A 27,755-nucleotide genomic window follows, 5' to 3' on the forward strand; every position below is an offset into this window, starting at 1 on the left:
ATGAAGTCCTAGAGGTGAATGGGAATATAAGATGGAAGGCATGTGGGTCCCCCGATGACCATGGGAAGGTTACCCAGCAACGAAGAGGACGTGGCAGTGGACTTTCACATGCATCAGATAGAAAGTTCTGTTGTATGAAGTCACTGAGATGTTGGGGTTCTCCTTGTTGCAGCAGAGAACATTATTTACTAATGTCCTTTGTGATTCTGGATAGTTTTTATATCTATTTTATTATTAGAACTTTTACAAATGCAGCCAGAGCCCGTGGAAGCTGAGGGAGTGAGAGGCGTGAAGAATCATTTATGAGAAGATCCAAGACATCTGTGCAAAGCAGTACTGCACAGCCAAAGCACGTTCGTCAGAGTTCATGGGCTTCGTTTTTCCACCTGTAACTTCAGGGTGTTGGAACAGATGGTCTGTAAGATTCCTTCTAGTTTTAAACCTCTGCAAGTCTTCTTGGTTGTTAAAAAAGAGGACTGATGTGCTCAGAAATGGTGATCTCTTGACTGTGAGCAAAGGTAAAGACTATTCCTTAGTTATGTTTGTAAGCCTCAGATCCAATATCTTAGATGCTCTGGTGTTAAGTTTAATTAGAATTTTCTGTTGAAATAAACTCAAAGACTTTGTTAATGTTCTGATTTATGCCAGTGATTTCTTGATCTCCTTTGGAGCGCAGTATCAAATGATTGAAGTTCTCATGAATATTTTCATTATGGATTACTGAGAATGGTAGGCTATTTTATATTCATTTACATAGACTTAATCTTTGAAGAATGATTTTATAATAATACTGAAAGACTTTTTTGATTAAAGTTAGTGCCTGCAGTAATTGGTATTCTGATGGCTTCATTTATAGTTCTATTTAGCTAAATAATATAGGGATATAACTCTTAGTTTGAGTTGAGAAAATTGGAGTATAGAATATTCAGAATTTTCTCATTCAAATGGGTCTTAACTTGAGGTCCATAAAAGTATCATTGGGGGGAGAAACTATGAGCAATTTAAAAATTTTGGAAAAGCCCAAGGGAAACGATAAAATGATATGAAACAGTCTGTGCCACTTTCATGAAAAATCTAATGCCTTGTGGTTTTTGAAAAATATATAGCAATTTTTCTTTATATTCATGTAATGTGGGCTCACTGTTCATTTGATACTGCTCAAAAAAATATTATGTTATGTATGTTTTGATTATTAAAGATAGAAAATGAATCCTGTTATTTAATAAATGCTGTTTGGCAGGTAAAATGTTTGGAAACCAAGGATTCAAGGGAGGTACATGAGGGTCTTGGCAGAAAAATGGGATCCACAATTTGACACTCTAAAAGTGGCATGAAATCTAATGATGGGAGACCCATGTTTTTTTCTTTCTTTTTATTGGCAGCAGCAGGGGTACCTGAATCCCCCTCTTGCCTTCTGCCATTTCCTGTTTCAAATGCTTATATCACATTAGGTCCTATGTCCTGAGGAATGTGAAGCATCCAGGAAGATACTGTGTTAATACAGCCCCTTGGCTTTGACTGCATAGGAGTTTATGCCTATTAAAAAAAAATGAAGTTATAATAATACCAACAAGATGCTTATTTATCAAGGATTGCAGAAAGGAAGAGAGCGTATTAAAAGTTAGCTACTTCCTTTTGAGTGAATTGTTTGCTTCAAATGTTATGTTTACATTGCTCCTTCATTAAAAAAAAAAATCTTCCATAAAGTAATAAGGACTAATAAAGGCATTTCTTGTCTCTCAAGTTTTAGGAAAAGAAAGGCCTTGAGTCCTATAGAAAATTCTTCCAGGAAATCCTGAATAGGATGTTGAATTTGAATGAGACACTAAAGAGAAAACAAGAATTATAGGAATGAGCTAAACAAAGTGATAAAAATGTAAGCCAACCTGCAAAACAAACTTGAAAGAAGCTATAAACATTCATTTACATCCTTTTTTTTTTTTTTTTTTACCCCATTGTAATTCAGTTAATTGTATGAGTCATTTCTCACAATTAAGTTAAGGTTAGTGATGAGTATGATGTACCTGGAACTCTCTCAGAATGTCTAGGTTGTGTTCCAATGTGCCAAACCCTATGTTAAATGGCTTTTTATAAATCTTATATCCTTACCACAATTGTTTGAGAAAAGTTCAGTATTTTCAGCATCAGGATTTTTTTTAAAAGCTCCCCCAAAAAAGTTAAAAAAAAATTTTTTTAAAAGCTTGTCCAAACTGAGAACCTGTGGATACGGCTCACCAGAGAGTTACATTCTTTTGAGGGTCAAAATGGAAGTCATTTAATTTATTTAAACAACAACCCTCCTAAGGAAAAAAAAAAAAGCACAAAACTCCTCCCATAACCAAACACACCTCACAACTTCAAAATGACCTACTAAAGAAGAACGTCCAATAAAGTTCCATTTCTTTGATAAAAAATGCCACGCTAGAAGTGCCATTCCTGAAGGTCTTTTTGATCATTTGAACTGGAGAGGTTGTGGTCCTGATGGGCTTTTTAGATAAATGAAAATGCTGGAGTCCACCAGCCAAATGCCCAGTTGCAGGAACTGTGGGTCTGTCATCCATGGGTGGAAGTAACAATGAGCACCCAGGTAGTCCCTGGAAGTAAAGCATCTTTAATCATAATTTGGTTTGTCATCCTTGGCCAGGTTAGGCCTAGATTAACCAGTGATATTTTAAGATGTCTTTTGCAGGCATTCAGATGAAATGTCAGAATGAATGTTAGAAAATGAATATGTCCCAAAACACATCCAATATGGGAATACACCCTCTAGGTCAGTGTTTTTTAAATTCTGTGTGTATCAAAATCACCTGGAGAGCTAATAGGAAACCCAGAAGCTCAGGAACTTGTCATTAGGGAACTAATAGAATAGAGCTTGTTTGGTCTTTTTTAAACCCAAAATCTTCATCAGTGATACTGATACCTCACTACCATATTTGAGGACGTGTGCACTTTTCTCAACACTAGATACACATTAGAATCACTTAAAGAGTGAAATAGATAAATAAATAAATAAATAAATAAGGGAGGAAGGAAGGGAGGAAGGGAAGGGAAGGGAAGGGAAGGAAGGAAGGAAGGAAGGAAGGAAGGAAGGAAGGAAACCATTCCACTTGCCAGAGGCTCTACCCAAACCAACCCAGCTGGAATTTCTCAGAATGGAGCACAGACACTGATATTTTTAAATAGATCCTAGGAGACTGTAATGAGCAGCCTGGGCTGAGAATCTCTGCGTTCACATCATGGCTTTCAGAATGGGTTGTGCTATGGAATCACTTAAACAGTTTTATAAGAACACCGAGTCTTGCATTTATACCCAGAGATTCTGATTTAACTGGTCTGGGGTGGCCCGGGTATCAGTATGTTAAAAAGCTCCCAGGATGATTCTAATATTTAGGCCAGTTTGAGCAGGACAAGGCTAGATCCTCCACCAAAGAGGGGTTTCTACTTTAAAAAGTTGAGCAAAGACTGTTCAGTTTATCTCCCTTGGCTGTGAGCATGATGAAGACTAACAAAGAAATGAGACATATCATGATTTAAATTCATTTAGCCCACAGTTTCCCAAGTTTTGAGTACAAAGACTCAACAGTCTGCTCTGCTGCCCTTAGGCAGGTCACCTCACCACACTGGCCTTTGCCTGCTGCTGGGTATAAGGAGAGGACTGAAGGGGATGGCTCCCATCTCAGCAACAGCACCACAACGGGAGTTATCTGCACTTGACAGGCTTGGGAAGCTGGACTTCCACACTAGTTCCCTAGCCAGGGACTTGTCATCTGGGGGTGGTACAGGTGGTGATGGCATAGAAAGATAACTCTTGACACTTTGCAAACAAGATAACATCACATATTCATTAGGACTAAATTTTTCATGGGAAAAGTTATTTTTGATTCTTTTGAAGGATCTTGCTCTTGCCTACGTTCCACTGTTATGGATCTTCACTGGCATCTTGGGGAACAAAGAAGGAGATACTCCCAACATAGCAGAACCCTGTTATGTTATGTTTATGATTTGTGGCTATTAGCAGGAGCCAGATAGAGATATGCCTAGGCAATTCTTAGTTAGAGTAGGCTTGAAAGAGGTAGAGATGAGTTTATCAGAATTATGATGGCATGATGGGGGTGGTTGATAAAGGTAATGACAATGGGGCTGAGGTGAAGAGCAGGGTCAGTCAGGCTGGGATAAGGGGACACCCCTAGGAAAAGCCAAACACTGTAAAGTGTAGCTTCTTGAAAGAATACAGGAGTTGTTGTTAAAGAATTTTTTTTTTCTTTGCTCTTGTACTTCCATCTTTCATTCTCTATAAAGGCTTATCTTTTTGACCTTTCAACTTCCTGATCACCTGGCTGCAGTTCAAATTTGGAAGGTGAAGTTATTCTTGAAGCAACTATATTGGAGGCCCAAAAGTTTTGAGAAAAGATTTTCATTAATCTGGCTGAATTTGGTGAGAGTTAATTATTCTACTCTCTTTCAGAAAGTTCCATACTTATCAGCAGGAAGTTTGTCTTCCAGGAAAAGTTCAAGAAGTAAAAGAAGTGAGGGATGGGAAGACAAGCCATCAGAGTACTAGAGAGCCATTTTCTCTTTAGGTAAACTATATGTCAAGGTCCTTTACCTTTGTATGGTGCAAAGGGTCACCATTTTTTCTGTTTTCTGAGGAAAGAAAAAGAAGTATTTGCTTCTGTGTCAAAGAAAAGGGTTATGTCTTATTTACACAGAAATCCTGTCTCACTCTCTTTTGTTTTGTAGTTTTCTCAGTTTCTCCCTTGTTATGGTGAAAACTGGAAAAAATGTCTTGAACTATGGTTCTGGGCTCCTCTCTTCATCAGACTGGATGCCATGGAGTGACTTTCTTCTACCAATTTGTGTGTGATGGGGGTGAGGGGGTGTAAAATTATAAGCATTTACGGTTTTCTCTTTTCTTACTTTCTAAGGTGAGTTCCTTAGGAAGGAAGATCTATTTATTTTGCTGAGTGGGGTATTAAAAGGGATGCAAATGGGAGAGGGGAGTGAAGAGGCCCACAGCCTTCAAAGGAAAAGAGCAGGTGGAGTTACAGGGTGGAGAGAAGAGGGGAAAGAGGGAAGAGAATCCTTACAGGCATGGGGAAGGGAAGTAGTGTGCGCAGAGCCACCACACCAGGATTTTTACCTAAAGTAGAGAGAGAGAAGAGGACAAGAGGCTTCAGGAGTTACCATGAGGTGTGATCTGGGGGAGAGATGTCTGAGGAGGAATTTAGAGATTTTCTATATAATATGGATATAATAGCCTCCCTTCTGCCATCAAGGCATTTTGTGAAAGACTGATATTTCCTTTCTAGCCTACTTTCAGTGAGATTTTTGTTTTTTATAGAAGTGATACCATGTTGAGGAAGGAGCAAAATGTTCCCCATTGCTTCATGTGGGTAAATGCTCAAGAAATAAAATCAAAATCCCTTTTTGTAATTGGCTCCACCAACAGGAGAGCTAGCTATTTGGGCAAGTTGGTATTTTTCCTTCTCCAAAGCTATTTGTGGCAACATTTGTAATATGCATAGCTGGCTCTATGGAATCCAAGGCCATGTTTTATTTTTGGCCACAACCAGGGAAACAGGAACTTGGAAGAAAGTGAAATAAGCTTCTAGATGCTCTTTCAGAAGAATTATGTCAGGAGTGTATAAATCAATATAAAGTCTTCCAGCTCTTCTATCAACATGGTAAAGGAAGCAGAGTGCCACATCAGGCTTCTGTGGTTGTGTTCTTTGTATGGGAACCAGTACAAAGACCTGGGGTTTGGCAGTCCTGACTTTGGGAGAAGGGACAGAAGGACCTCCAGCACTGTCAGTCTTTCCCTTCCTGCCCTCAAGGGCTAGGGCTAGGGTACTCTGGGTGCATGGTTGGTGCATAAAGGATAAATATGAGAGGGTGTTTACTGAGAAAATTTTCAACTTTCACCAGTCATCTCAGTGTCTCATTAAAAAGAGCTACATGTTGTACTGAGTCACAAATCAGGTCTCAACCAGTACCAAAAGATTGGAATTATTCCCTGCATATTTTCAGACCACAGTGCTTTGAAACTGGAACTCAATCACAAGAGGAAATTTGGAAAGAACTCAAATATGTGGAGGCTAAAAAGCATCCTACTAAAGAATGAATGGGTCAACCAGAAAATTAAAGAAGAACTAAAAAACTCATGGAAACAAATGAAAATGAAAACGTAACTGTTCAGAATCTTTGGGATGCAATAAAGATGGTCTGAAGAGGGAAGTATAGAGCACTAAAAGCCTTTCTCAAGAAATAAGAAAGGTCTCAAATACACAACCTAACTTTACACCTAAAGGAGCTGGAGAAAGAACAGCAAAGAAAGCCTAAACCCTGCACAAGAAGATAATTAATAAAGATAAGAGCAGAAATCAATGAAATAGAAACTGAAAGAACAGTAGAACAGATCAATGAAACTAGGAGCTAGTTCTTTGAAAAAATTAATAAGATTGATAAACCCCTGGCCAGACTTATCAAAAAGAAAAGAGAAAGGACCCAAGTTAATAAAATCATGAATGAAAGAGGAGAGATCACAACCAACACCAAAGAAATACAAACTATTATAAACATATATTATGATCAATAATATGGTAACAAATTAGGCAATCTGAAGGAAATGGATGCCTTCCTAGAGCCATATAAACTATCAAAACTAAAACAGGAAGAGATAGAAAACCTGAGCAGACCCATAACCAGCAAGGAAATTGAAGCAGCAATCAAAAATATCCCAACAAATAAATAAGAGTCCAGGGCTGGATGTCTTCCTGTGGGAATTCTACCAAACATTTAAAGAAGAATTTATACCTATTCTTCTAAAGCTCTTTCAAAAAATAGAAATGGAGGGGCACCTGGGTGGCTCAGAGGCTTAAGCCTCTGCCTTTGTCTCAGGTCATGATCTCAGGGTCCTGGGACTGAGCCCCGCATCAGGCTCCCTACTCAGCATGGAGCCTGCTCCCCCACCCACCCACCCTGCCTCTCTGCCTGCTTGTGATCTCTCTCTGTCAAATAAATAAATAAAATCTTAAAAAATATAAATGGAAGGAAAACTTCCAAACTCTTTCTATGAGGCCAGCATTACATTGATCCCAAAACCAAGCAAAGACCCCACCAAAAAGGAGAATTGCAGACCAATATCCCTAATGAACATGGATGGAAAAATTCTCACTATAATACCAGTCAATAGACACAGAGGTCAATGGAACAGAACAAAGAACCCAGAAATGGACCTTCAACTCTATGGTCAGCTAGTCTTTGACAAAGCAGGAAAGAATATCCAATGGAAAAAAAGACAGTCTCTTCAACAGATGGTGTTGGGAAAATTGGACAGTCACATGTAGAATAAAACTGGACAATTTCCTTAGACCATACACAAAAGTAGACTCAAAATGGATGAAAGACCTCAGTGCGAGACAGGAATTCACCAAAATCCTAGAGGAGAACACAGGCAGCAACTTCTGTGACCTTGGGTGCAGCAACTTCTTGCTAGACACGACTCCAAAGACAAGGGAAAGAAAGAAAAGAATGAACTACTGGGACTTCATCAAGATTAAAAGCTTTTACAACACAGGAAACAGTCAACCAAACCAAAAGACAATCTAGAGAATGGGAGAAGATATTTGCAAATGTCTTATGAGATACAGGGCTAGTATCCAAAATCTATAAAGAACTTATCAAACTCAATACCCAAAGAACAAATTATCCAATCAAGAAATGGGTAGAAGACATGAATAGACAAAGAAGATATCCAAATGGCCAACAGACACATGAAAAAAGGCTGAACATCACTTAGCATCAGGGAAATACAAATCCAAACCATAATGAGATCCTACCTCACACCATTCAGAATAGCTAAAATTAACAAGGTAAGAAACAACATATGTTGTTGAGGATGTGGAGAAAGGGGAACCCTCTTACATTGTTGGTGGGATTGCAAGCTATTGCAGCCACTCTGGAAAATAGTATGGAGGTTTCTCAAAAAGTTGAAAATAAAGCTACCCTACAACCCAGCAATTGTGCTACCAGGTGTCTAAAGATACAAACGTAGTGATCTGAAGAGTTACATGCACCCGTTTATAGCAGCAATGTACACAATAGCCGAACTATGGGAAGAGCCCAGAGAGGTGTCCATCGACAGATGAATGGATAAAGAAGATATGGGGTGTACACACACACACACACACACAATGGAATACAACTCAGTCATATAAAAAACCCGAAATCTTCCTTTTGCAATGACATGGGTGAAACTATAGGGTATTATGATAAACAAAATAAGTTAATCAAAGAAAGACAATTATATGATTTCACTCATATGTGGAAATTAAGAAATACAACAGAGGAGCATATGGGAAGAGAGAAAAAAATAAAATAAGACAAAATCAGAGAGGGAGACAAACCATAAGAGACTCTTAAGCATAGGAAACAAATTAAGGATTGCTGGTGGGATGGGGTAATTGGGTGATAGACATTAAGGAGAGCATCTGATGTAATGAGCACTGGGTATTATATACAACTGATAAATCACTGATCTTTGCCTCTGAAAGGAATAATCCATTATATGTTAATTAATTGAATTTAAATTAAAAAAAAAAGTACTACATGTTGGAATAGGAATGCTGACTCATCACAAAGAATCCATTGAATTCTGTCCATCAATACTCACCAGAAGACTTTTATAAGCTTGACAACAAAGACATAAATTATAGAACAACACTTAATAGAGCTTACTATATAGAAACTAAGAACTTGCATATGTCAAAAGATGCCATGCCATCATGCTTACAACTAATTTGTGAATGGTTCAAAAGAAAAATTATACAAGTGAGATGGAAAAGAATTAAGCAAAGGTGATAAAATGTTAACATTTGAGGACTCTGGGTAGAGGGTAGCTGGTGATTCTTTGAACTAATATTGCAAACTTTTCTGTTGGTATGGAATTATTTCAAAAGAAGAAAAATATAGAAAAAAAAGAAGAAAAAACTTTGAAGTTCAAATATTGCCAAAAATGAAAAAAAGAGACATATAATAGTATTGGAAAATAGTTGTATTATTAGCGATAGACAATGAATTATTTTCTTAATGTGTAAATCATAAGAAAAATTAAATGGCACAACAGAAAAGTACAGGGAAGTTACAAAAGTCCTTTAAGTGGCCAATCAGTGTGTGTGTGTGTGTGTGTGTGTGTGTGTGTGTGTGCGTAGTCAAATTCATTATCAGTAAGAAACATAGTTTTGAAAGCTGTGATAACATTTTGTCTTATAAATGGCCTCAAAAATTAACTACCAAAAAGCCCCACATTTGGAGGATTTGTGGGAGGAAGCTGTTCTGCTGATGGGTATCTCAGCTGCTCTAATAATCTGGTTATAATCTGGCAATAGAAAACGTTTTTAAAGATGTTCATTCCCTTTAATTTAGCATTTTCTTTTACTTAGTAGAGTTTTATCCTGAGGAAATAATCAGAGGTATGAAATTATATACAATGCAATTCATTCTCGTATGATTTAAGTAACTTTATATTAAAAGTCTCACAATCAAGGACTATATCAGTAAATGTTGGATTACTAAGTAGCCATGACCAAGATCCTATTTCAGAAGAGTGTTTTTTGACACTAGGAAATATTCATAATATGTACACAGTTCACATTAGTCATCTTTGAATGGGGTCATTATTTTGCTGTCAGCAACCTCCTGATTCCATGAAAAGATGATCTACTTAGGTCATGGGACATAAACACAACTGTGATTCTCTTTCTGAAGGAATGAAATGGTTATAAGGAGCATCTGGGAAGCCTAACGAACACTTGGAGAGCCACCTCTGAAGAGTGACAAGGGCTTGCAATAAAATACTGTTTTCCCAGCCTAAGTGTTTTGTTGAACTCTGAAAAACTTGTTCATTAGGATGGTCTTAGAAACAGAAAACATTGCTCCAGGATCCCTTTTTCTTAACATCCAACCTTCACTGCCTCCATGTCCTACTTTATGAAAATATGATTTATACATGTTCAAATGCAAAGTAATTGTAAAAGTAGAAGGAGAACAAGAGATGAACTGGTCTTCCTTTCTCATTTAGTAAGGGATTCATAGGGGGGCACCTGGGTGGTCTATTGGTTAAGTGTCTGCTTTTGGCTTGGGTCATGATCTCAGGGTCCTGGGATCAAGCCCCACATTGGGCTCCCTGCTCAGCGGGGAGTCTACTTCTCTCTCCCCCTTTGTCATGCTCTCTCTCTCTCTCCCTCAAGTAAATAAAATATTAAAAAATAGGGAATTCATAAAGAGATTAGGTGATATGCTCAGTTATTATCCTTAATATATAATAAACTACTTATATATAATAAACCATTTCTCCACATAATGAGGAAAAATATAAAATCCACAATGAGCAGGTGGACAATAAGTATGAACAAGTGAGTGACAGATGAAGAAATACAAGTGGCCAGTAAGCATGTAAAAGAATTTAAACCTCAGAAGTAAAAAGAAATGTACTTAAAAAAAAAAAAAAAAAAAAACTTGTGTAATTCTTCCTTTTCCTTAACACATGACCCCAACCCCAAACAAGCAAACAATCTGACGATCATACAGAGGAAACCTCGGGTCAACAACTGAAAGCGGTCACATCCTTGCTACCATCCCTCTCCTGGTGCCTGAGATACACTCAACAGTAATATCTTGAGAAAGAAAAAGAAAAAGGCAAACATCACAACAGGGAAGTTAAATGGACAAGCAGGGCACAAAGAAGAGGGACAGACCGAACAACTGAATGGGGAATATTTTCTTCACATGGAAGGATTCACAAGACTTTGACTTTGACTGGGGGCTCAACTGGATGGAAACATCAAATACTGTGCAAACTTCATGACGTATCCTAATTTTATAAAGCCAGGTTCAATGCAACCAATGGATCCTGGCTTCTGCTTCTTCAGGCACATGTGGAGAAGTCCAAGTTCTTAGTTTTCTTTTCCACCAAGGCCAAAAGCCTCTAACTCCCGTATTTGAACTTTTAGGTCTTCATATTTTGCAACAAACTCCTCTATGCGGTGAATCATGGTTTTATGCAAAACCAAGCTCATTATAATGCCATAAGTGTTAGCAGAATTCCCCTCAGATTACTTAGGAAGCAGTGCTTAATTCCAGATTGATAAAATGCCATATTAAGCCACTTTCTTACTTTCTTCATTAAGAATCAGTATTTTTCAATGAGTGATTTCATACAGTCCCAATTTCAAACTAGGTAGAGTAAAGCAACAAGAAAATTTTGGCAAGATCTGACTCCATTGTAGCTGATATTAAATAACCCCAGAAAATAACCAAATTTCCATTTGAGTCAATGCAAAACATACAAATTTATTAAGCATTCTGGCTGAAAGAGACCGCTTCTAACAACATGGCTCTTTTATCTGAAAATGCTGGTCAGCTTGCTTTTAGGAAAATAGATTCAGTGTTCTTATTCTTGTTCATTTAAAGAATGGTCTTATTTTCATAAAGGCTAATTGATAGCCAGTATTGTGTAACAGCAGTATTACCTATTATGTTTTTCAAAGAAGAAAATATGCATATTTGCCTTTTAATTAGGCTGCTAAAGCAAGCACTTAGTTCTGATGGCTTACAACTTTACTATGGTCTTCCACAATAAAATAAGCTCTTTAGGTTTCTTAAAATCAACACGAAGCCTGAGATCATAGCAAAAGAGAGAGGGAAAAGGATGCTGTTTGGTTTCGTCCACAAGCAAGGGAGTCTCAAGTAATAATTTTCTCAGCTGAGTCCATTAACATGCACTGAGCATATGTATATATGGAATAGACTGCTTTTGCAAATAGCAAACTACTGTTAGTCTCTATACTAGGAAGCAAATGCTGGGAAGCAAAAACTCCCTCCTCTCCTGGGAGGCACCTGCAGATCCAGCTCAGCATGTGAGGAAGGATCTTGGCTTCTACAAGATCAGTGGAAAAGCTCAGTTTAGAATTGTCCTGGAGTAAGCCTAGATTCCTAGCTCAGTTCTGGAGATGCTGACTTGGCCTTGGGTTTCTGTTTCACAGTAAGATGGTCTGGACTATCTTGGACTCTAGACCAGGGGTCCACAAACTACAGTCCTTGGGCACAAGCTGACCTGTTGCCTGTTGTGTAAATAAAGTTTTGTTGAAACACGTGCAAGCCATCTGTCTGTGTGCGGCCCATGGCTCTTCCAGCCGCAGGGGCAGAGCTGAGTCATCGGCAATACCGAAGATCTTTACTCTGTGGCTCCTTAAAAAGAATTGCTGACGCCTGCTCTGCCAGAACCTGGGATGGACACATATTCTGGACTCCATCTGGAATCCACCCCAAGGCAAGTGAAAGCCATGATGTTACCCACTTTTTCACCAAGCTTTGCCATTTTGGTACGTTTCAGACATGAATGTTCTTTGAGACTGTATCTTTGGAGGCCTTTTTGAGTGGGCGGGTTATCATGGAGGATAGAGCCACCCCCGTATTGCACTTGATCCCACACCATCCTGTGGCAGTGGGGGAGCACTTTCCCTAGGTTTTGCAGCATGGCTTGCTGCTGTCTGATATCTGTGCTCCCAAGTGCCTGTGCCTGCAAAGACTTAGGCTTCATTCCTTCTGGCTGAGATGCCCACTCCTCAGTAAACATGAAGGAGCTAGCTAAGCTTGATCTGTACCAATTTTCCATGGAACGACCAGGTTTATGACATAGAATGGGTGAGATTTAAGTGGGAGAGGATTTTGGCTGGTTTGGCAGTACAATAGAAAGGGGGTGGGTATGTTCTGATGCCTGTTCATGAGTAAAAATAGGAGGAAAGGACGAGCTGTGGTTCTGAGGCCCTCACTTACTGGTGTGAATCATTCTGGTTTGTTCCGGCACTCCATCTTTTGTGCTGTACCAAGAGCTCCAGTGTAGGTGGGTAGAAGGGCAGGGCAGTGATGCTGAGAGAGGCAGTTTATGGTTATTGGGAGGCTTCCAAAATTGCAGAAGGCTGAGTGGAGCTTTACGTCACTTCAGTTTCTCAGGACTACTGGGGAATGGATTCTTGGAGGAATTGTCCTGCATGTTTAGTCTGTCATGACAGGAATGGATTATCAAAAGTCAAGCTATACCCATGGCACACAGAGGTCTATGGGCGTCTGCCCTGCTGTCATGGGAACCATATGAATGGGCGGGGGCTTGGTGCTAAGCTGGAAGGTAGATTGCAGAGCTTATAAACTGATGGTGCCTGGGTTCATTCTAGTTGGCAGATGTATTTTGATGGGCCCATGAGTCTTTGACATTTTTTAATAAGTTAATTGTTAATATTTACAAGGGGCAATATTCCATTTAAAATCTGAATTTCCAACTTCTTTTAAAACTTTGAAATCTCTGGGCATTCCGGGGCTCATCCCTACCTGTCAGTGATCACCTACAGTGGAAGAATGGCTACTCTTTAGAGGGAACCCGAGTATTCCAGTTTTGTTTCTTGTTTTCCCTTACACCCAACCCTTTTCTGACATTGAGGTTATCCGCCTGGCACCTGGCGCCTTTGAGTTTGCAACCCCTGCTCTCCGTGTTGCACAAAGAATTCATGCTTTTGCGACCTTATCTTCCTTGGGGGTCATTCTGTCTCCTTTGTCCCTTGCTAAGAGTTTCTACCTCAATTACCTGCTGCAGTCTAATCATATTCCATTCTGACTCTACTGCTAAATGGAATAAACAGTCCATCTGGGGGAAGATGCCTGAACTGTAGTCATTAAGTGGGGAGAGCCATTTATTATATTGATCTAAGTGAATGTAAAGGGTCAACATATCTAGTGTACGAGGGTTATCTCGGCATAGCTAAAAACTAGCCTTTTACTTATCATTTCTTCTCCATACGTTTCTGGTGATGATGCCTCTCATTGTTTCTGAAGAAGATGAAAGCTCATTTGTCGGGACGCATTCACAGGATGCATCTGCATTAAGTGATACTGGAAATAAGTGTTGCTAAGACTCTTAGGTTGGTCTTTTAGAACCCCTGTATTTCTCTCTAGGTGGAACAAAAATGAGATGTGCAAAGAAAATTAAAAAAAAATAGATACCTGTCATACTGTTGGGAGTCATAGGTTAGTAATCATTCTGGACCTTTTTTTTCACTGACACCTCCTACAAAGAAAAAGACAAGAAAAAAAAATACCACAGGTTATAACCTGTATTTTCCATAATGTTTTTGTTTCAAACAATACCACATGCATTAATTAGCTTGAGGCAGTTTGTTACTCTCAACTCACAACTAGGGAAATTGAAGCATCGGCGGGCTCTGTGATACATGTAAATTTACAAGACGTTTTAATTATAATCTCAGAGTTCCTTCTATAGATACATCTTTAACATCATTATTTTTATTCAAGATTGCATGTGTGTTTTTCCATCTCAATTTCAAGAACGCTACTAGCACAATGACTTGCTGCTTTTCCTGAGAGGGGCTAGGATAGACTGGGATCTTCAGTCTAGATGCTTCCTTCTCCAAGTGAGGAGGGTCCATCTCAGATTCATGCAGTGGCCTCCATCCCTGCTTCCAGCTCTCTCTGAGGCCAACCTGTGTCCCTCCTGTCCCTTCAAGGGTTTGGTTCCTCAATCTTTCCTAAGCAAAACAATTCCTGTGTTTACATAAGCTGTCAGGTTTCTGCCCACTTGCAACCAAGAGTCTTGACTGGTAACACCAATATTAAAATAAAATATTAACACAAATGTGTCCAAATAGTTTTGTTCCCTTTTTATGCTCTCAAAGGTGAAACTGTAAAATCCTAGTTATGTTCTTGCCATACCATCAAGTAAAAAAAAAAAAATCTTTGCTTTCAAAATTTCAATTGAATAGGCATATGACCTACAGAAAGGTATTGTTTATGAAGTAGAAAGTACCCAGAAACAAGAGAAGAAATATGATTAAGGCTTTAAAAATATTGTCACCACAAAATTTAGTACTAACTTGCCTACTCAGTACTATTCTCATTTAGTATTACCATTACTGTAACTGTATGATTACCATTGCTAGAACATTAATAGTATACTAGTACTGTTATTCTCATGGTACTTTGGCATTTGGTAGTATTTACTGCTATTTTCCTTCAATGACCTCTTGAATTTTATAATGTAATTGCGGGAAAGTCCAATAACCCTCTTGTGTAGGCAGGGCTGTGGGGCCTCTTTTCCTGGCTGTCCTGTGGCATAGCGTGGGGTCAGCGAAGCGCCCTACCCTGAGGACTGGGTACAGAGAAGGTCCACCACAGCCTGGGGCTCAACAGCTGGTCATTGAGGTTAAAGGGGAAAACAAAGTCCAAAGAGCTTAAAAATTAAGAAAGGTGTGTGTGTGTGTGTGTGTGTGGTCACGAAAGGAAACAAACTCGGTGAAGGCTTGCACTTAGTAGGTCAGTGAGGAGGAAGTATCGGGTGACGATGTGCCCGAAGGCTCCTCTCCATCCCGGAAGGGCTGAGTCATGGTCTGCACATCACTTGTTCAGCAAGTCCCACTGCTCACGGGCAGGGAAGAGTCCTCAGTGAGACCCAATGTGGTCTGCATCCTGGGACCCTCAAAGGTGAAGCTCCTCTCACAGCTTCAGCACCTCAGCACCAACTGAGTTGGAGAATGGCACGCAGTTTAGCCTCCTAGGCAAGCTCCGCTGGAATGGAGGACATTCCTTATATAGGAATCATTCATTTCTTTGGTCGGTCAGTCCAGAGGCCCTAATTGAGGGGCTACTCTGCTCAGGCAGTCCCCCAGGCTTTGCCCAAAGATAGCCCCTGGGCCTGTCCAGCAGGTTCTGCTAATGCAGCAGGGGGAGAATCATGTTAAAAAAGGCAAGAATGTACACAGGTTTCCCCTTGGGCCTGGGATACAAAGGGGACAGAGATCACTTTTACCTGGGACTATCCAGAGAGGCTTCTCAGTAGAGGTGATTTGGACCTGAAGGTTCTCTTCTTCACTAGGCCTTTCCACAGGTCATGATTTAATGCTTTCTTCTCATTTGAGTGCTCGAGGCACAGGGACTACTCTGGGTTATTATTATTTTTTTTTGAAAGATTTTATTTATTTATTTGACAGAGAGAGACACTGTGAGAGAGGAAACACAAGCAGGGGGAGTGGGAGAGGGAGAAGCAGGCTTCCCGCAGAGCAGGGAGCCTGATGTGGGGCTCGATCCCAGGACCCCGTTATCATGACCTGAGCTGAAGGCAGATACTTAATGACTGAGCCACCCAGATGCCCCCACGTAATTTTTTTTAACTAATGCAGTTTTAAGGAGAGTTTAAATACTAATTTGAGTTTTTAAAGCTGCATGGCTACCGAGCTAAAGCAGACCAGTCAGAGGCTACAGCAAGTATAAGGGAGAGATGAAAGCAGCAAGAACTAGGATGGTGACTGCGGAGGGTGAGGGACTCCAGTGACATTAAGGAAGTAGAAATAGTAAGACACTGGGATGGATGCTATTTGAGCATTTAATACTGGGCTAAAAACCAGGAATGCAAATAGGTTAAGATAGAGGCTATTGGCCCTCAAGGAATTTATAATCCATTTTACCAGCTGTCTGGGAAGGCAGAGCCTGCTGGCCCGGAGTGGCTAAACACACCAGCCGCATACACGGTGTGCCAAGAGGTGGTATGGAGAATCACTCAAGGCCGTGCCTTCTTCCGCCCACTTATCACTCTCAGTCCACTGCCCTGTCCCTTAGGTGAAGCTCGTTCCCCTTGCAAGAATGGAGAAGTGGACATTCACCTCCAAAACACCTAAAATGCATTTATATTTAAAAACATACAAAGGATGGAGAAGTTGTTATTGAGTTATCTGAAACTGGAAAGCATACAGCATTACTACAAACACTTTGGAAGTAGGTCCACGGACTCTGGGAGACACTGAGCTCCATGCAACCTACTGTGAGCTCAGAGACCATCTTGGACTGCTTGGATGGAAATGTAGCCTATAGGACAACAGTCAGGCCATGTCTGGGCTGCTATATTTTAAGAGAAAGCCTCAAGTAGAATGTTCAGGTTGATGGAAAACACATCTTAAAGAAACGTAGAAGGCAGTCACATGAAGGTTAGGGGATGATCTTCGAATATCTGAGGAGCTGTTATGTGGAAAGAGTTCAGGGTGTTAGAGGACAGAGGATAGCTGGAGAGGTGCCGCTGGAGAGGTGCCGCTGGGAACCCCTGAGGGGACAGGGGACTTTCTCTGTTCGACAGAAGGTGCGCATCTCCAGGCAGGAGAAATTGCACAAAGGTGCACCTTCTCCCGACCTCGGGCTGCTCTTGTTCTTAGGACAGATCAAGCCTCTCTTGAGAGGCTTTCTGCAGCAAAGCAGGTGCCAGGTGTGTTACATGGTTCCAGGGATTTGCTAAAGGCCTGCTCCATGCTTCCCCTTAAAGTTCTTCTCTAAAGCTTCATTCCTTTAGCTCTGCAGTTCTCAATTGCTCGGGGTTGGAGGTGGGGGGGGGCACTCTGGTCTACTTAAAGAATATAATGAAAGTTACAGTCCCTTTCCCTTGAAAGATGGGTAGACGATTTGGCAAGTATATTCAGACTTAAAGTGGTAGTACAAATACAACCTATTGAATAGGATGAAAAGGAGACCTGCTGTTAGGAGTTAGTTGGACAGTTAGGTAGTCAGAGCCAGGGTCCCCAATAAGAACGTATGGAGTCAGGACAGCTAAAACAGCATTAACATCCTGCTTTGCAGCTTAGACAGGACCTCACTAGCATTCTGCTTTGCAGTCTTTGCAGAAATGACTTCTGCAAAATGTCCTACAATTAAGACAATTAACCACAAAGCACTTGTCACTATCACAACCAAGGGGCAGTTAAGACATAAGCTCTCAGATGTCAGCAGAAGAGACCATTAGCATATGAACATTAACCTAATAGGTAGACAGATAGGTGACCAAAGCCCTGATTGGCACAACACAGCACACCCTGATTGCTTAAGATAGTTTCGCAAAAGAGCTCATAAAACCCCCTCAACATAGAAACTCCAAGGACAACCCTCTTGTGTCCCTCCCATCTCCAGGAGCTTTGCATTCTTGCTCAATACACTTTGTTTTGCTGCCCACCACTCTTTGGATCTACTTCTACATTCTTTGAAGTGGTGTAACCAAGAACCATGGGCAGTAAAGGCAGAGAAATCCTCCAGTGTGAGCTATTTTTGGTCAGGGGCAAAGCAAATGGGACCTACAAGCAGTAGATCTCTTTGTGGGTGGAAGAAAGATGGGTTTCAGAAAAGCAAGGCTAGAGGCTAAAGAGGAATTCTTTAACCCCAGGATTTGGTCTAGGGCTACTCCATTTATGCCATCAGTCACCTTCACAAGCTCTAGATGATTTGAGATGAATTATTCATGTTGCCTGCTCCTGGAGGGCTTAGGTGAAGAACCAGCATGTACCTTAGCAGCAGAAGAGTTGACCAGAGGGATAAAAGATGTGGTTGGAAGCTCTGAGGAAAGTGTGATTAATTCTATCTATATGAGGAGGACCAACAGTGACATTTGAGCTTGGCTTTGAAAAATAAGCCAGGATATTTTCCAGGAGAAGAATAAAGAGTATGGCCCATGATCAACAAAAGAACAAAATGTAGAGCATCTTGGCACAGGATACATGATTTGGGGTGGGGAGGGAAAAGAATATTCCCAAGAAAGAAGCTTCAAATACACTTAGGGGCCAGATGGTGGAGGGTCTTGAAAGGTTTGCCATGGAAATCAGACTTCATCATAAGGGAAATAGGGAGCTAGGGAAGTTCCTGAAAAGAAAGACCCAAGTTGAGAAAGGTAAGTCTGCTGTAGTGTGGAGAGGACTCCTCAGGAGCCAGACCCCTTTGGTGGCACCTCTTTGTGCAGAATCACTGCTATTTTTTTTTTTTTTTCCTGTCTCAGTGTTCAAGGTTGCAAAGCTAGACTAAGGCCAGAGAGAACACCTCTAACTCTATCTTGGAAAACCCCAGTGCAGTTGCCCAGACTGCACAACATTTTGTCCCCTTGTGTCTCCTTTTTTTCTATAGAAATGACAACATTAAATGGACAACGGTAAAAATTACCCCTTGAAAAATCTTTCCATATGGACCCAGTGAGTCATTGCTTATATGGTCTGTACATAATTAACATGAAACCCCACATCTCCCTCTCGTCTTTACATCAGCCTTTTTTAGGAGGGTGCTGGTAGCCTTTTTAAGGCCATCCTTCTTAGTGTGCTTCTCCTTGGACCTCTCAGGAGTGAGGGCACCAGAGTATCATGTGGTCTGATGCATCAGAACAGTGAGTTAAGAGCCGCCTGGGTGGCTCCAGTCGTTAGGCGTCTGCCTACGGCTCAGACCATGGTCCCAGAGTCCTGGGATTGAGCCCCACGTCGGGCTCCCTACTCGTCAGGAAGTCTGCTTCTCCCTCCCTCTCTCTCGCTCTCTCCCCCTGCTTGTGCTCCCTCTCTCTCTCTCTCTCTGTAAAAAAACACAACAAACCCCCAAACAAAACAGTGAGATATATAGGACTTATCTGTTAACACTTGAACAGGGGCCTCATGGGCTGTCCAAAGAAGCCAGGAGTGTACTGGGGGGTGGGTTGGGGTAACATTCACAGGCAAATCTCTTGATTCAGTTCAAAATGTCAGATACCTGAATGTTAGGTTACCACAGACACTAAGCTGTGATCCTTAACGCCAGGAAGGCTCTCAAGGGAGGACACGCCCACCCTCTCACCTGACATTGGCACTTGACACAAACATAGATAATCCATTCTTCCTAAATAGAAGGATTTTAGAGGTCATATCAACATGAGTGGAGGGCAATGCTTGCAGATGTGTCTTGAAGTTGTGTTTACCTAGCAAACAACTGTTTGTACTCTGTTTATTTGGTACTGTGGGGCATAGGGCACTTTTGGACTTTATGGGATGGGACCAGAGCCCCCTCCCAGACTTGGTCCCCACTCTGGCCTTGTCATTACTCTGTGGCATCTGGAAACACAGCTGTGTGAAGGCAAATGGCTGTCCCTTCAGAGTGGTCTGCACCTCATGCAAGGAAGACAATGAGGTTGTGAGTATCCATCAGGAGCCTTGCGCCCCCATTTTGAACATCTTCTCCCTTCTGGAGTTTCCCTCTCTATCCTCTGACCCTTATAGGGAAGGGCCCATTTCCATCAAAACTTTGACTCTGTCATTTGGGAAACTTTTTTTTTTTTTTTAAAGATTTTTAAATTTATTTGTTTGACAGATAGAGATCATAGGTAGGCAGAGAGAGAGACAGAGAGAGAGAGAGAGAGAGAGAGAAAGCAGGTTCCCTGCTGAGCAGAGAGCCTGATGTGGGGCTCAATCCCAGGACCCTGGGACCATGACCCGAGCCAAAGGCAGAGGCTTTAACCCACTGAGCCACCCAGGCGCCCCTGGGAAACATTTTTAAGAACAAGTTCAAGCCCAGGTGTAGAGGAAAGACCTCCAGAGTGGGCATCATTGGGCATCATTCCAGACGCTTTCTCAACTCAGCAGGCTGGCCATCTCAGACGGCTCCTTACCTCTCTGAGTTTCATTTGTAAAATGATGTCAAAATTACCACCCTTCAGGGTTATGATGAGGACAAGGGGATTTAAAAATGCTTTGTAGATTTAAAAGTAGGACATCAACATAAGGTTTTGGAAGATTTCACTACTATTGTAGTCACTATTATGATCTACTGATCTCTTAGCCAGGCCCAATCATCCCTATGTTGTGAGAAATTGGAACTTCTATCTGGCCTCTGCTTTGAGGTTACTCTGAGATGGTTTAAAGACTTACAACAACACAGAAGTCCACCTCCCTAGATCCCATCATCACCAAGATAAAATGGAGGTGAAATTTCTCCTTTCTTTCATCTGCCATTCTCCGCTTTCTAGACTTAATTTTACCTTTTGGGAATTTTCTTTCCTTTCAAGGTTACCTTTCATGGTCACTTAAATTTGTTATTGGGAACAAAGAAGGTTGGGTACCCAGATGAATTTGTCCCCAAGTCTATAACTTCCTAAATCAGCCCCAATTTTCCTTTGCTGAGGTCCTTGTATTTTAATAGTAAATCTAGGTTCCAGTGAAGTGAATATATAATGTTTGAATATATGATGATAGTAATAAGAGGTCAAATAGAAGAGAATAGACACAAGGTGTAATTCAAATCATACCACACCGTTATCCACCTTTTCTACCTGGTAAAACTAACCCTACTTGGCAGTGTTGTGTAAGAAAAAAATCAATAAGAGGAACAATTGGAAAAGCCAGCACAGTTAGACTGGGAATGGGCTGATTAAAATGGAATACAAGGCTGCAATATAGATGTGGAAAAAAGTAGTAGCTTATACTTGTGCTGTGGCCCAGGCGTTAGTTGGAGTGGATCACCTCTAGGGGCAGAAGGAAGGGACAAAATTCCTCTGCTGGATGAGGTGGGCAAGCAACTAGGGTCCTACATAGGGGATATCAGCAAATGACTATTGAATGGCAAAGCTATAATTTTCATTTGGGATTTTCGGCAGTGGCTGAGAAGTTTGGAGAGTGAGATAATACAACCAGGATCTGTGATGGAAACTGAGCCTAATTTGCTGCGGCTGATTTTTTTGTTCTTGGTAAAATGATTACCCTTGATGCCTACCCCACCCACCTCTTTTAATTCATATCCAACAATCTCCTTGCGAGGCTCATTACTGCTCTTCGTTTTAACCTATGTTCATGCCAAATACTTGTCCCTTTCGCTCTCTCTCTCTTCCATTCTTTTTCCTTCTCTCTCCCAGGTAAAGTCACTGCAGCATGGAAAGAGTGTGGGTCCTGCCAGTTACCAACAGAGTAAGTCAGGGGATGTTCAAAGTCAAGAGTCATTGTTCTCAGGGTGGGACAAGATCATCCACCTCAAAGTGGAATGTTGACCCATGGTGGTATTCTTCAATTCTGCTAGGTTCTGGGGCCACAGCCTGAGTAAAATCCTGTTTTCTGCTTTGAGGACTAAGTGGTAGGCAATGGTAGGAATGGGGTTCTTGGGCTTAGACTGAGGTTTAAAACAAAATCCGCCTGTGAATCTAAAATCATCTGTTACATTCACTTTATCATCACCTTGAATGGAACTCGGAACAATTTGTAGCCACATAATGTAGTGACAGAAAAGTCAAGAAGAAAACAGCCAGTAGAAGTTTTAGGAGAATCAACTTGACGCCGCCTAGGTTTACAGCGCACTTGCCTCCAAGCTACCTTTCTCTGCAGGGGGACCATCATCTCTGAACGTTTCTCAGAGAAGAAGCTTGTCTTTTAAGAGGAAGCAGATGGGTGGTTGAGGAAACATCTGACACAGCAGGACAAACAGCTTCAACAGAGGCCTTGTTGGTCAAAGCAAGCAGTTAAAACTGCCTCTACTGACACCTGGTGGAGAATAGGTTAGCTTCCCTGTGCCAAGGGAAATAAAGTACGTGTGCTTGTGTGTGCGTTTGCGTGTGCGTGTGTGTGTATGTTGAAGGCACTGGAAACGAATTCATCATGGCAGGAGAATTAAATAACTCCTGAGGAATGAGGATACCACGCAGAACCACCAGATGCTTGAATATATAATTGTGGTTAGGTGACTCACTAAGACACATGCATGAAAAACAACAAACGAGAATGTGAAAATAAAACATTAGGACTGAAGCAAATGACTTATTATTGATTTCTTACAAGTGTTTGATGATGAATAAGGCAACAACAACCAACAAGAACTTACTTCCTGCACCCGTCTCCCCACTCTCCAGACCCTGGACAGCATTTGACAGAGGGAACATCTACATCCTGGGAGGATGGCGTTGCCCAGACTGGGCTTGTGCTCTCTGCCTCTGGAATATGCCGTGAGCTCCTTGTAGATTTTTTTTTTTTAAAGATTCTATTTATTTATTCGACATAGAGAGAGAGAGAGAGAGAGAGAGGGAGCGAGAGAAGGAACGCAAGCAGGGGGAGTGGGAGAGGCAGAGGCAGACTTCCCGCTGCACAGGAAACCCGATGCGGGGCTTGATCCCAGGACTCAGGGATCATGCCCTGAGCCAAAGGCAGATGCTTAGCGACTGAGCCGCCCAGATGCCTAACCTTGCAGAATTTTAATCCTCAGGGAAAAATACTCATCTTTCCTAAGGAGGTCTTATGAAGACTGATTTGCCCCTGAAATTACTTTAAGAGGAAAACTGAATTCTCCTAACAAATATCGTTATCATTGTTTACCACTTCTTAAATGCTAAGTGGTGGGAGGTGAAGGGGGAACTAGGTTACACAGTTCCTGCGGAAAGATAATTCACACACTTTACATGTCTCCATTCTCCCCTTCCTTGGGTTCCTGTTTGATGCTGCTTGATGAGGGTCCTTTGGGCCAACTTTATTGGTAAAGGCAATGGTTTCTTGTCCAGTGTCATGAGCGTAGGACAGCACACACAGCTTTTTTTGGATTTTACCTTTTAACAATCTGTTTTAAAGGCGATTTTCAGGAATGCACCAGAGCAATTACTAGTTCAAATTTGTATGAATGAATCCATTGCACTTAAGTCATAAAGGAAGGGCTGGGGCACTGAATGAGAATTTAGCCTTGTTATTTCAAAATAACGACAGGAACCATAGGGAAGGGTTGAGGCAGGGAGCTGGGAGGGCAGATCCCGGCGGGAGACAAGAAGGAAAAGCCCCTGAAAGATTCACGTAGTTCTAATTTTCTTAGGTTTTTTATTCCTTGGTATTTAGGTTAAAGTTAGAATGTATATTTCTTCAAATGCGCTGACTCGAATGGAGGATTCTGGGAATAAAAAGTGTGGAAGTCCACATATACCCTCCTCCTGGAGTTCTGGGACACAGAGATTCCGACTCTCTCCGTTCATGGCATCATTCCTGTTTCAGTGATTTGTTCACAGTGACCCCAGGTCAAAAGAAACAAACTTTCTATTTTTTTTTTAAGTTTTTTTTTTTTTTTAAGATTTATTTGACAGACAGAGATCACAAGGAGGCAGAGAGGCAGGCAGAGAGAGAGGAGGAAGCAGGCTCCCTGCTAAGCAGAGAGCCCGATGCGGGGCTCGATTCCAGGTCCCCTGGGATCATGACCTGAGCCGAAGGCAGAGGCTTTAACCCACTGAGCCACCCAGGTGCCCCAAACTTTCTATTTTTTAAGTAATAAGATCCAAACAGCCTAACAGTAGTGTGTGGTGTCTGACAGGTGTTGCTGGGTTTCCCTTAAAAATCAAAGACATTCCATGGCATAATCACGGGTCTGCCATGGCACTCCCAGGGTGTCTTGAGCATGAACACAATTGTGGGCGTAGGTCGCCATACTGTCACTCTCTTATCCCCTGATGCCATTCCCCTGCTACTGTGAGTGGCTAGGAGTCACTGGACAGTCCTACTCTTTCATCAAAGAAAGAGGTCTGATTTCACAGGCCTGCAGAGAACACTCTGCCCCTGGCTCTTGCTGTCCTTCCCGATGGTGGCAAAATCATGGCCACCAAGGTTTATCCCAAAGTGCACAGCTAATCACAAACCATTAGCTATGGACCAGAGAACACATTTTAAAAAGTGGCAACAAATCCACTGCACCTTACCAGTGGACTTCTGGTACTCAAGCCACCCTCTTCCCCCTCTCCTGGCTCAGGTGCTTCTTTCCTCAGCTTCTCAAAGTGTGGCCCCCAGAGCAGCAGCATCTCCCAGGAATGCTGTAGAATGTAGATGCTCAGGACCTAACCCAGATTCACTAAATCAGAAACTCCGAGGGTGGGGCCAGCAGCCGTGTTTTTGACAAGGCCTCCAGGCGATGAGTCTGGTGTGTGCAGGAGTTCCAGAACCTTTCATGGCTGTCCGGCCTCCCTGCACTTGCCTGCTCATGACCCAAGATCAGAAGCTAAAAGGTGGGGACCACCCCTTCCTGGCCCCACCCGCCGGCCCAGGGATCAGCACGCGGCAGGTACTCAAGACACACTTGTTAGTGACTGAAGCTAGGGTATTTCTCCTTCCTGATCCGGAGGGGTAAACACTCTGGCCCGGCCTGCACCTCCGAGAGGGTGCCGACGCTGCGTCTAAATCATCTCGCATTTCTTCTGGGTTGTATTTTCCATATTTATAAATCAGCTTTCCCTAAATCCTCTCCAAGAGTTTTACATTCCTTCCAGCTCAGGAAGCCAAAAACGAGATGCCATGACTTAGCCAGTGTGTTTCCCACTGGCGAGGGGGGAGGGCATTTCTGCATGTTTCTTAAATTCCATCCTCCGAGCATTGTGATTATTTTCTGAACAATAGAATGAGATTGCTGATTCATGCTCCGCTCACGGCGGCTCCAGGCATCTTTTTTTTCCCCCGCTGTACTTGTGCCGATATAACACAATAATGTTCTATTCATCTCTCTGAATTAAAAATGCCAACAGCTCAGATATGCAACTGAGGGGTTCCCCCCTCCCCACCTTATTTAAAGGCTTCCCACAAATAACACATTTTGAAATATTATACGGCATTGACTTTGAGCCATTTGGCTTGGGCAAGGATGGTCAGCCCTTATCTTTTCACCAGCCACTCCCTGCACGATGCCAGGCACACCGCAATTATACAGTTGAATGAGTCACCTACTCGCTTCCTGAGGTTCAAACCTTATCCTTCTATTCCGTCCTAATAGATGACAACAAACCCTCTGTCAAGTGTGGGGAGAAAGCCCAGTTCTCACATTCAGGCTCATGTTTGGATCCAGTCAAAGAAGGGGACCAACATCCTCAAGTTCATGCAGCCTCAGCCTGCTGGCACACTGCCTGCTCTTCCCGTCCTGGCCTTCCTGCAGCCGTGAGGTCTCTGGTCCCCTCTCTGCTCAGCCATGCCAGGAGTGGCCAGGGCCAGCTGTGAATTTTTGTTTCCCGGCTGCAGAGTGGAACTGCTGAGATGGCTTCGAGCTCCTAAAACACTAATATCAACTGGAGCCTCGTAATGAGTCACCTGGGTGGGTTTGCAAAGTCCCAGTGCCCAGTGTGTATCCTCAACCAGTTTGATCTCAGACCTCAGTTTTGTAAAGCCCGCCCAAGGGGTTTAGATGTGCAGCCGAGGTTGAGCACCACTGCTCTAAAATAGTGTCTGGGGGCACCTCCTTATTCTGCTCTTGCACCATTTGGATCTCCTTTCAACACGGTGGTCAGAGTGGTCCTTTGGGAATATATGTCAGCAGGTGAGCTCTCTGCTTGAAAAGCTGCTGGGGCGCCCATTATCTGCCCCATTCGACTCTCTGCCATTGTCTCCTACTTTGCTCCCTACTTCAGTTTTGCCAACCCCTTGCTCTTCCTGGAATATGTTATCCTTGCCCCCACCAGAGAGAGTTTGCATGGGCATTGTTCCTCTGCCTGAAATGCTTGACCCCCAACACCCGCTAAGTCTTGCAAACCGTAACTTCGCAGAGATGCCTACCTTGACCGCCTGTTCCTTGCTGACTTGCCCTTCCCTGCGCACTGGCTTCCCCACTCCCCTCATCCTGCTCTAGTCTTGCGTATCCCACAGTATGTAGCATGTCTTAATATGCTACACACCTTACTTCTTTTCTTCTTGTTACTTATTGTTCTGTCTCCCCATGCTAGGAGGTCAGCTCCTTGAGGCCAGCGGTCTTTGTCTTGTTCACCCATTTCCCCACGTGCTCAGATAGTGTGTGGCACACGGCAGACCCTTAATAAATACTCGTGAAATGAAGAACAATGTTCTCTTCCGTAGGTGGTGGTGGAGACGGGGGCTGAATGGAGGAGGGAAGGCTCCGTGAGGCATGAAGAAAATGAATTTTCTCAAAAATGACAGATTTTGCAGGAACACTTATCATTTGATTCTAATTATAAGTCAAGGGAAGGGACCGCCAGGCGATGTCTAGGTTAAAAAAAATCACACAGAGACAGAAAGCTGATGGGTGGTTATCTCGGGTGGGGCAGTAGGGGTGGGTGGCGGGTTGGCTCAGGGACGGGAGTGCCTGCTAATGGAGCAAGTGCTCTTTGGGGGTGACGGAGATGCCCTAAGAGGAGATTAGGGTTAGAACCGCACGACTCTGTAAAATACTAAAATCCGCTGAATTGTACACTTTCAGTGGGAGGACTCTGTTGCGTGCGTGAATTATGTCTCAATAAAACTGTTAAAAATGCACACTTAACGGAAGCATCCTACAGTGTCATATCTAAAGCTCAAAAAGAAAAAGCTGTTATTATTTCTTATCAGTCATCTGGATTTTCCCTGGCTTGAGTTTGGAATCAGAGCTAGGATAGACTTCTTAGCCCTCATGGGTTGTCAGAGACATCTATTAGTCAGTAAAGAAATGCAAATCATATTTTTGAGCAAGGTTTAACGCAAGAGTAATTTATTTGGATTAAATGCCTTTCCCTTAATAACTTCCACACCTCCCCAAATTCTGGTCTTTTTCAGGACCAGCAGTTTTGGAAAGCAAGCAGCCACTTTGTGTGCAACAGAGCTTCGTACAGATGGACACTTTGGAACTTGTAATGCCAAGAAAGACTTTAGCCATGTTGACATTTACCATCTACGGATGACCACTTATTCCACACAGAGTTCTGTTTGTCTGTTTGTCTGTTTGTTCTGTTTGTTGAAATGCTGCTTGGCCAGCAGCCCTGTGAACCTCTTTCAACTCACTGATGTTCTGGTTATCTATGAACATGTATGGAGCAATAACAGCATGTTATGATTAAAGTGATGGATGGCAACAGCTCAATGGGGACCATGATCCCTCCCCTGGGGAGCTCAAGAGCAAGCCCTGTTAGGCTAAGAAGGGCGAAACCTTCCTTCCGCTCACCTGACCATTTCTCTGCTCAC

General features: G+C 42.2%; 1 protein-coding gene and 1 long non-coding RNA gene across 18 annotated transcripts in view; one reads left to right on the top strand and one right to left on the bottom strand.

The window, feature by feature from the left end:
- THRB (thyroid hormone receptor beta) overlaps positions 1–27,755 on the bottom strand; it is a 377,031-nt gene that overhangs the window by 90,928 nt on the left and 258,348 nt on the right. For 13 of the 16 annotated variants that reach the window (XM_082686715.1, XM_082686716.1, XM_082686722.1 and 10 more), the window contains one exon: positions 14,053–14,116. The exons of the other annotated variants lie outside the window; for them this stretch is intronic. In XM_082686715.1, coding sequence (XP_082542841.1) covers positions 14,053–14,074 — 22 coding nt within the window. In that variant the 5' untranslated portion in view covers positions 14,075–14,116. The remainder of the gene's footprint in view (positions 1–14,052; positions 14,117–27,755) is intronic. 16 annotated transcript variants of the gene reach the window in all.
- On the top strand, positions 12,164–27,654 carry LOC309842555. Of its 2 annotated transcripts, XR_014299675.1 has the most exons (4): positions 12,245–12,328; positions 21,728–21,779; positions 22,712–22,815; positions 27,351–27,654. It is a non-coding gene; the product is annotated as an uncharacterized lncRNA (long non-coding RNA). The 2 variants fall into 2 exon arrangements; XR_014299674.1 differs by lacking the exon at positions 21,728–21,779 and having other exon boundaries at positions 12,164–12,328; positions 22,712–22,804.

The sequence above is a fragment of the Mustela nivalis genome (genome assembly GCF_964662115.1).
Source record: "Mustela nivalis genome assembly, chromosome: 1".
Lineage (NCBI taxonomy): Eukaryota > Metazoa > Chordata > Mammalia > Carnivora > Mustelidae > Mustela > Mustela nivalis.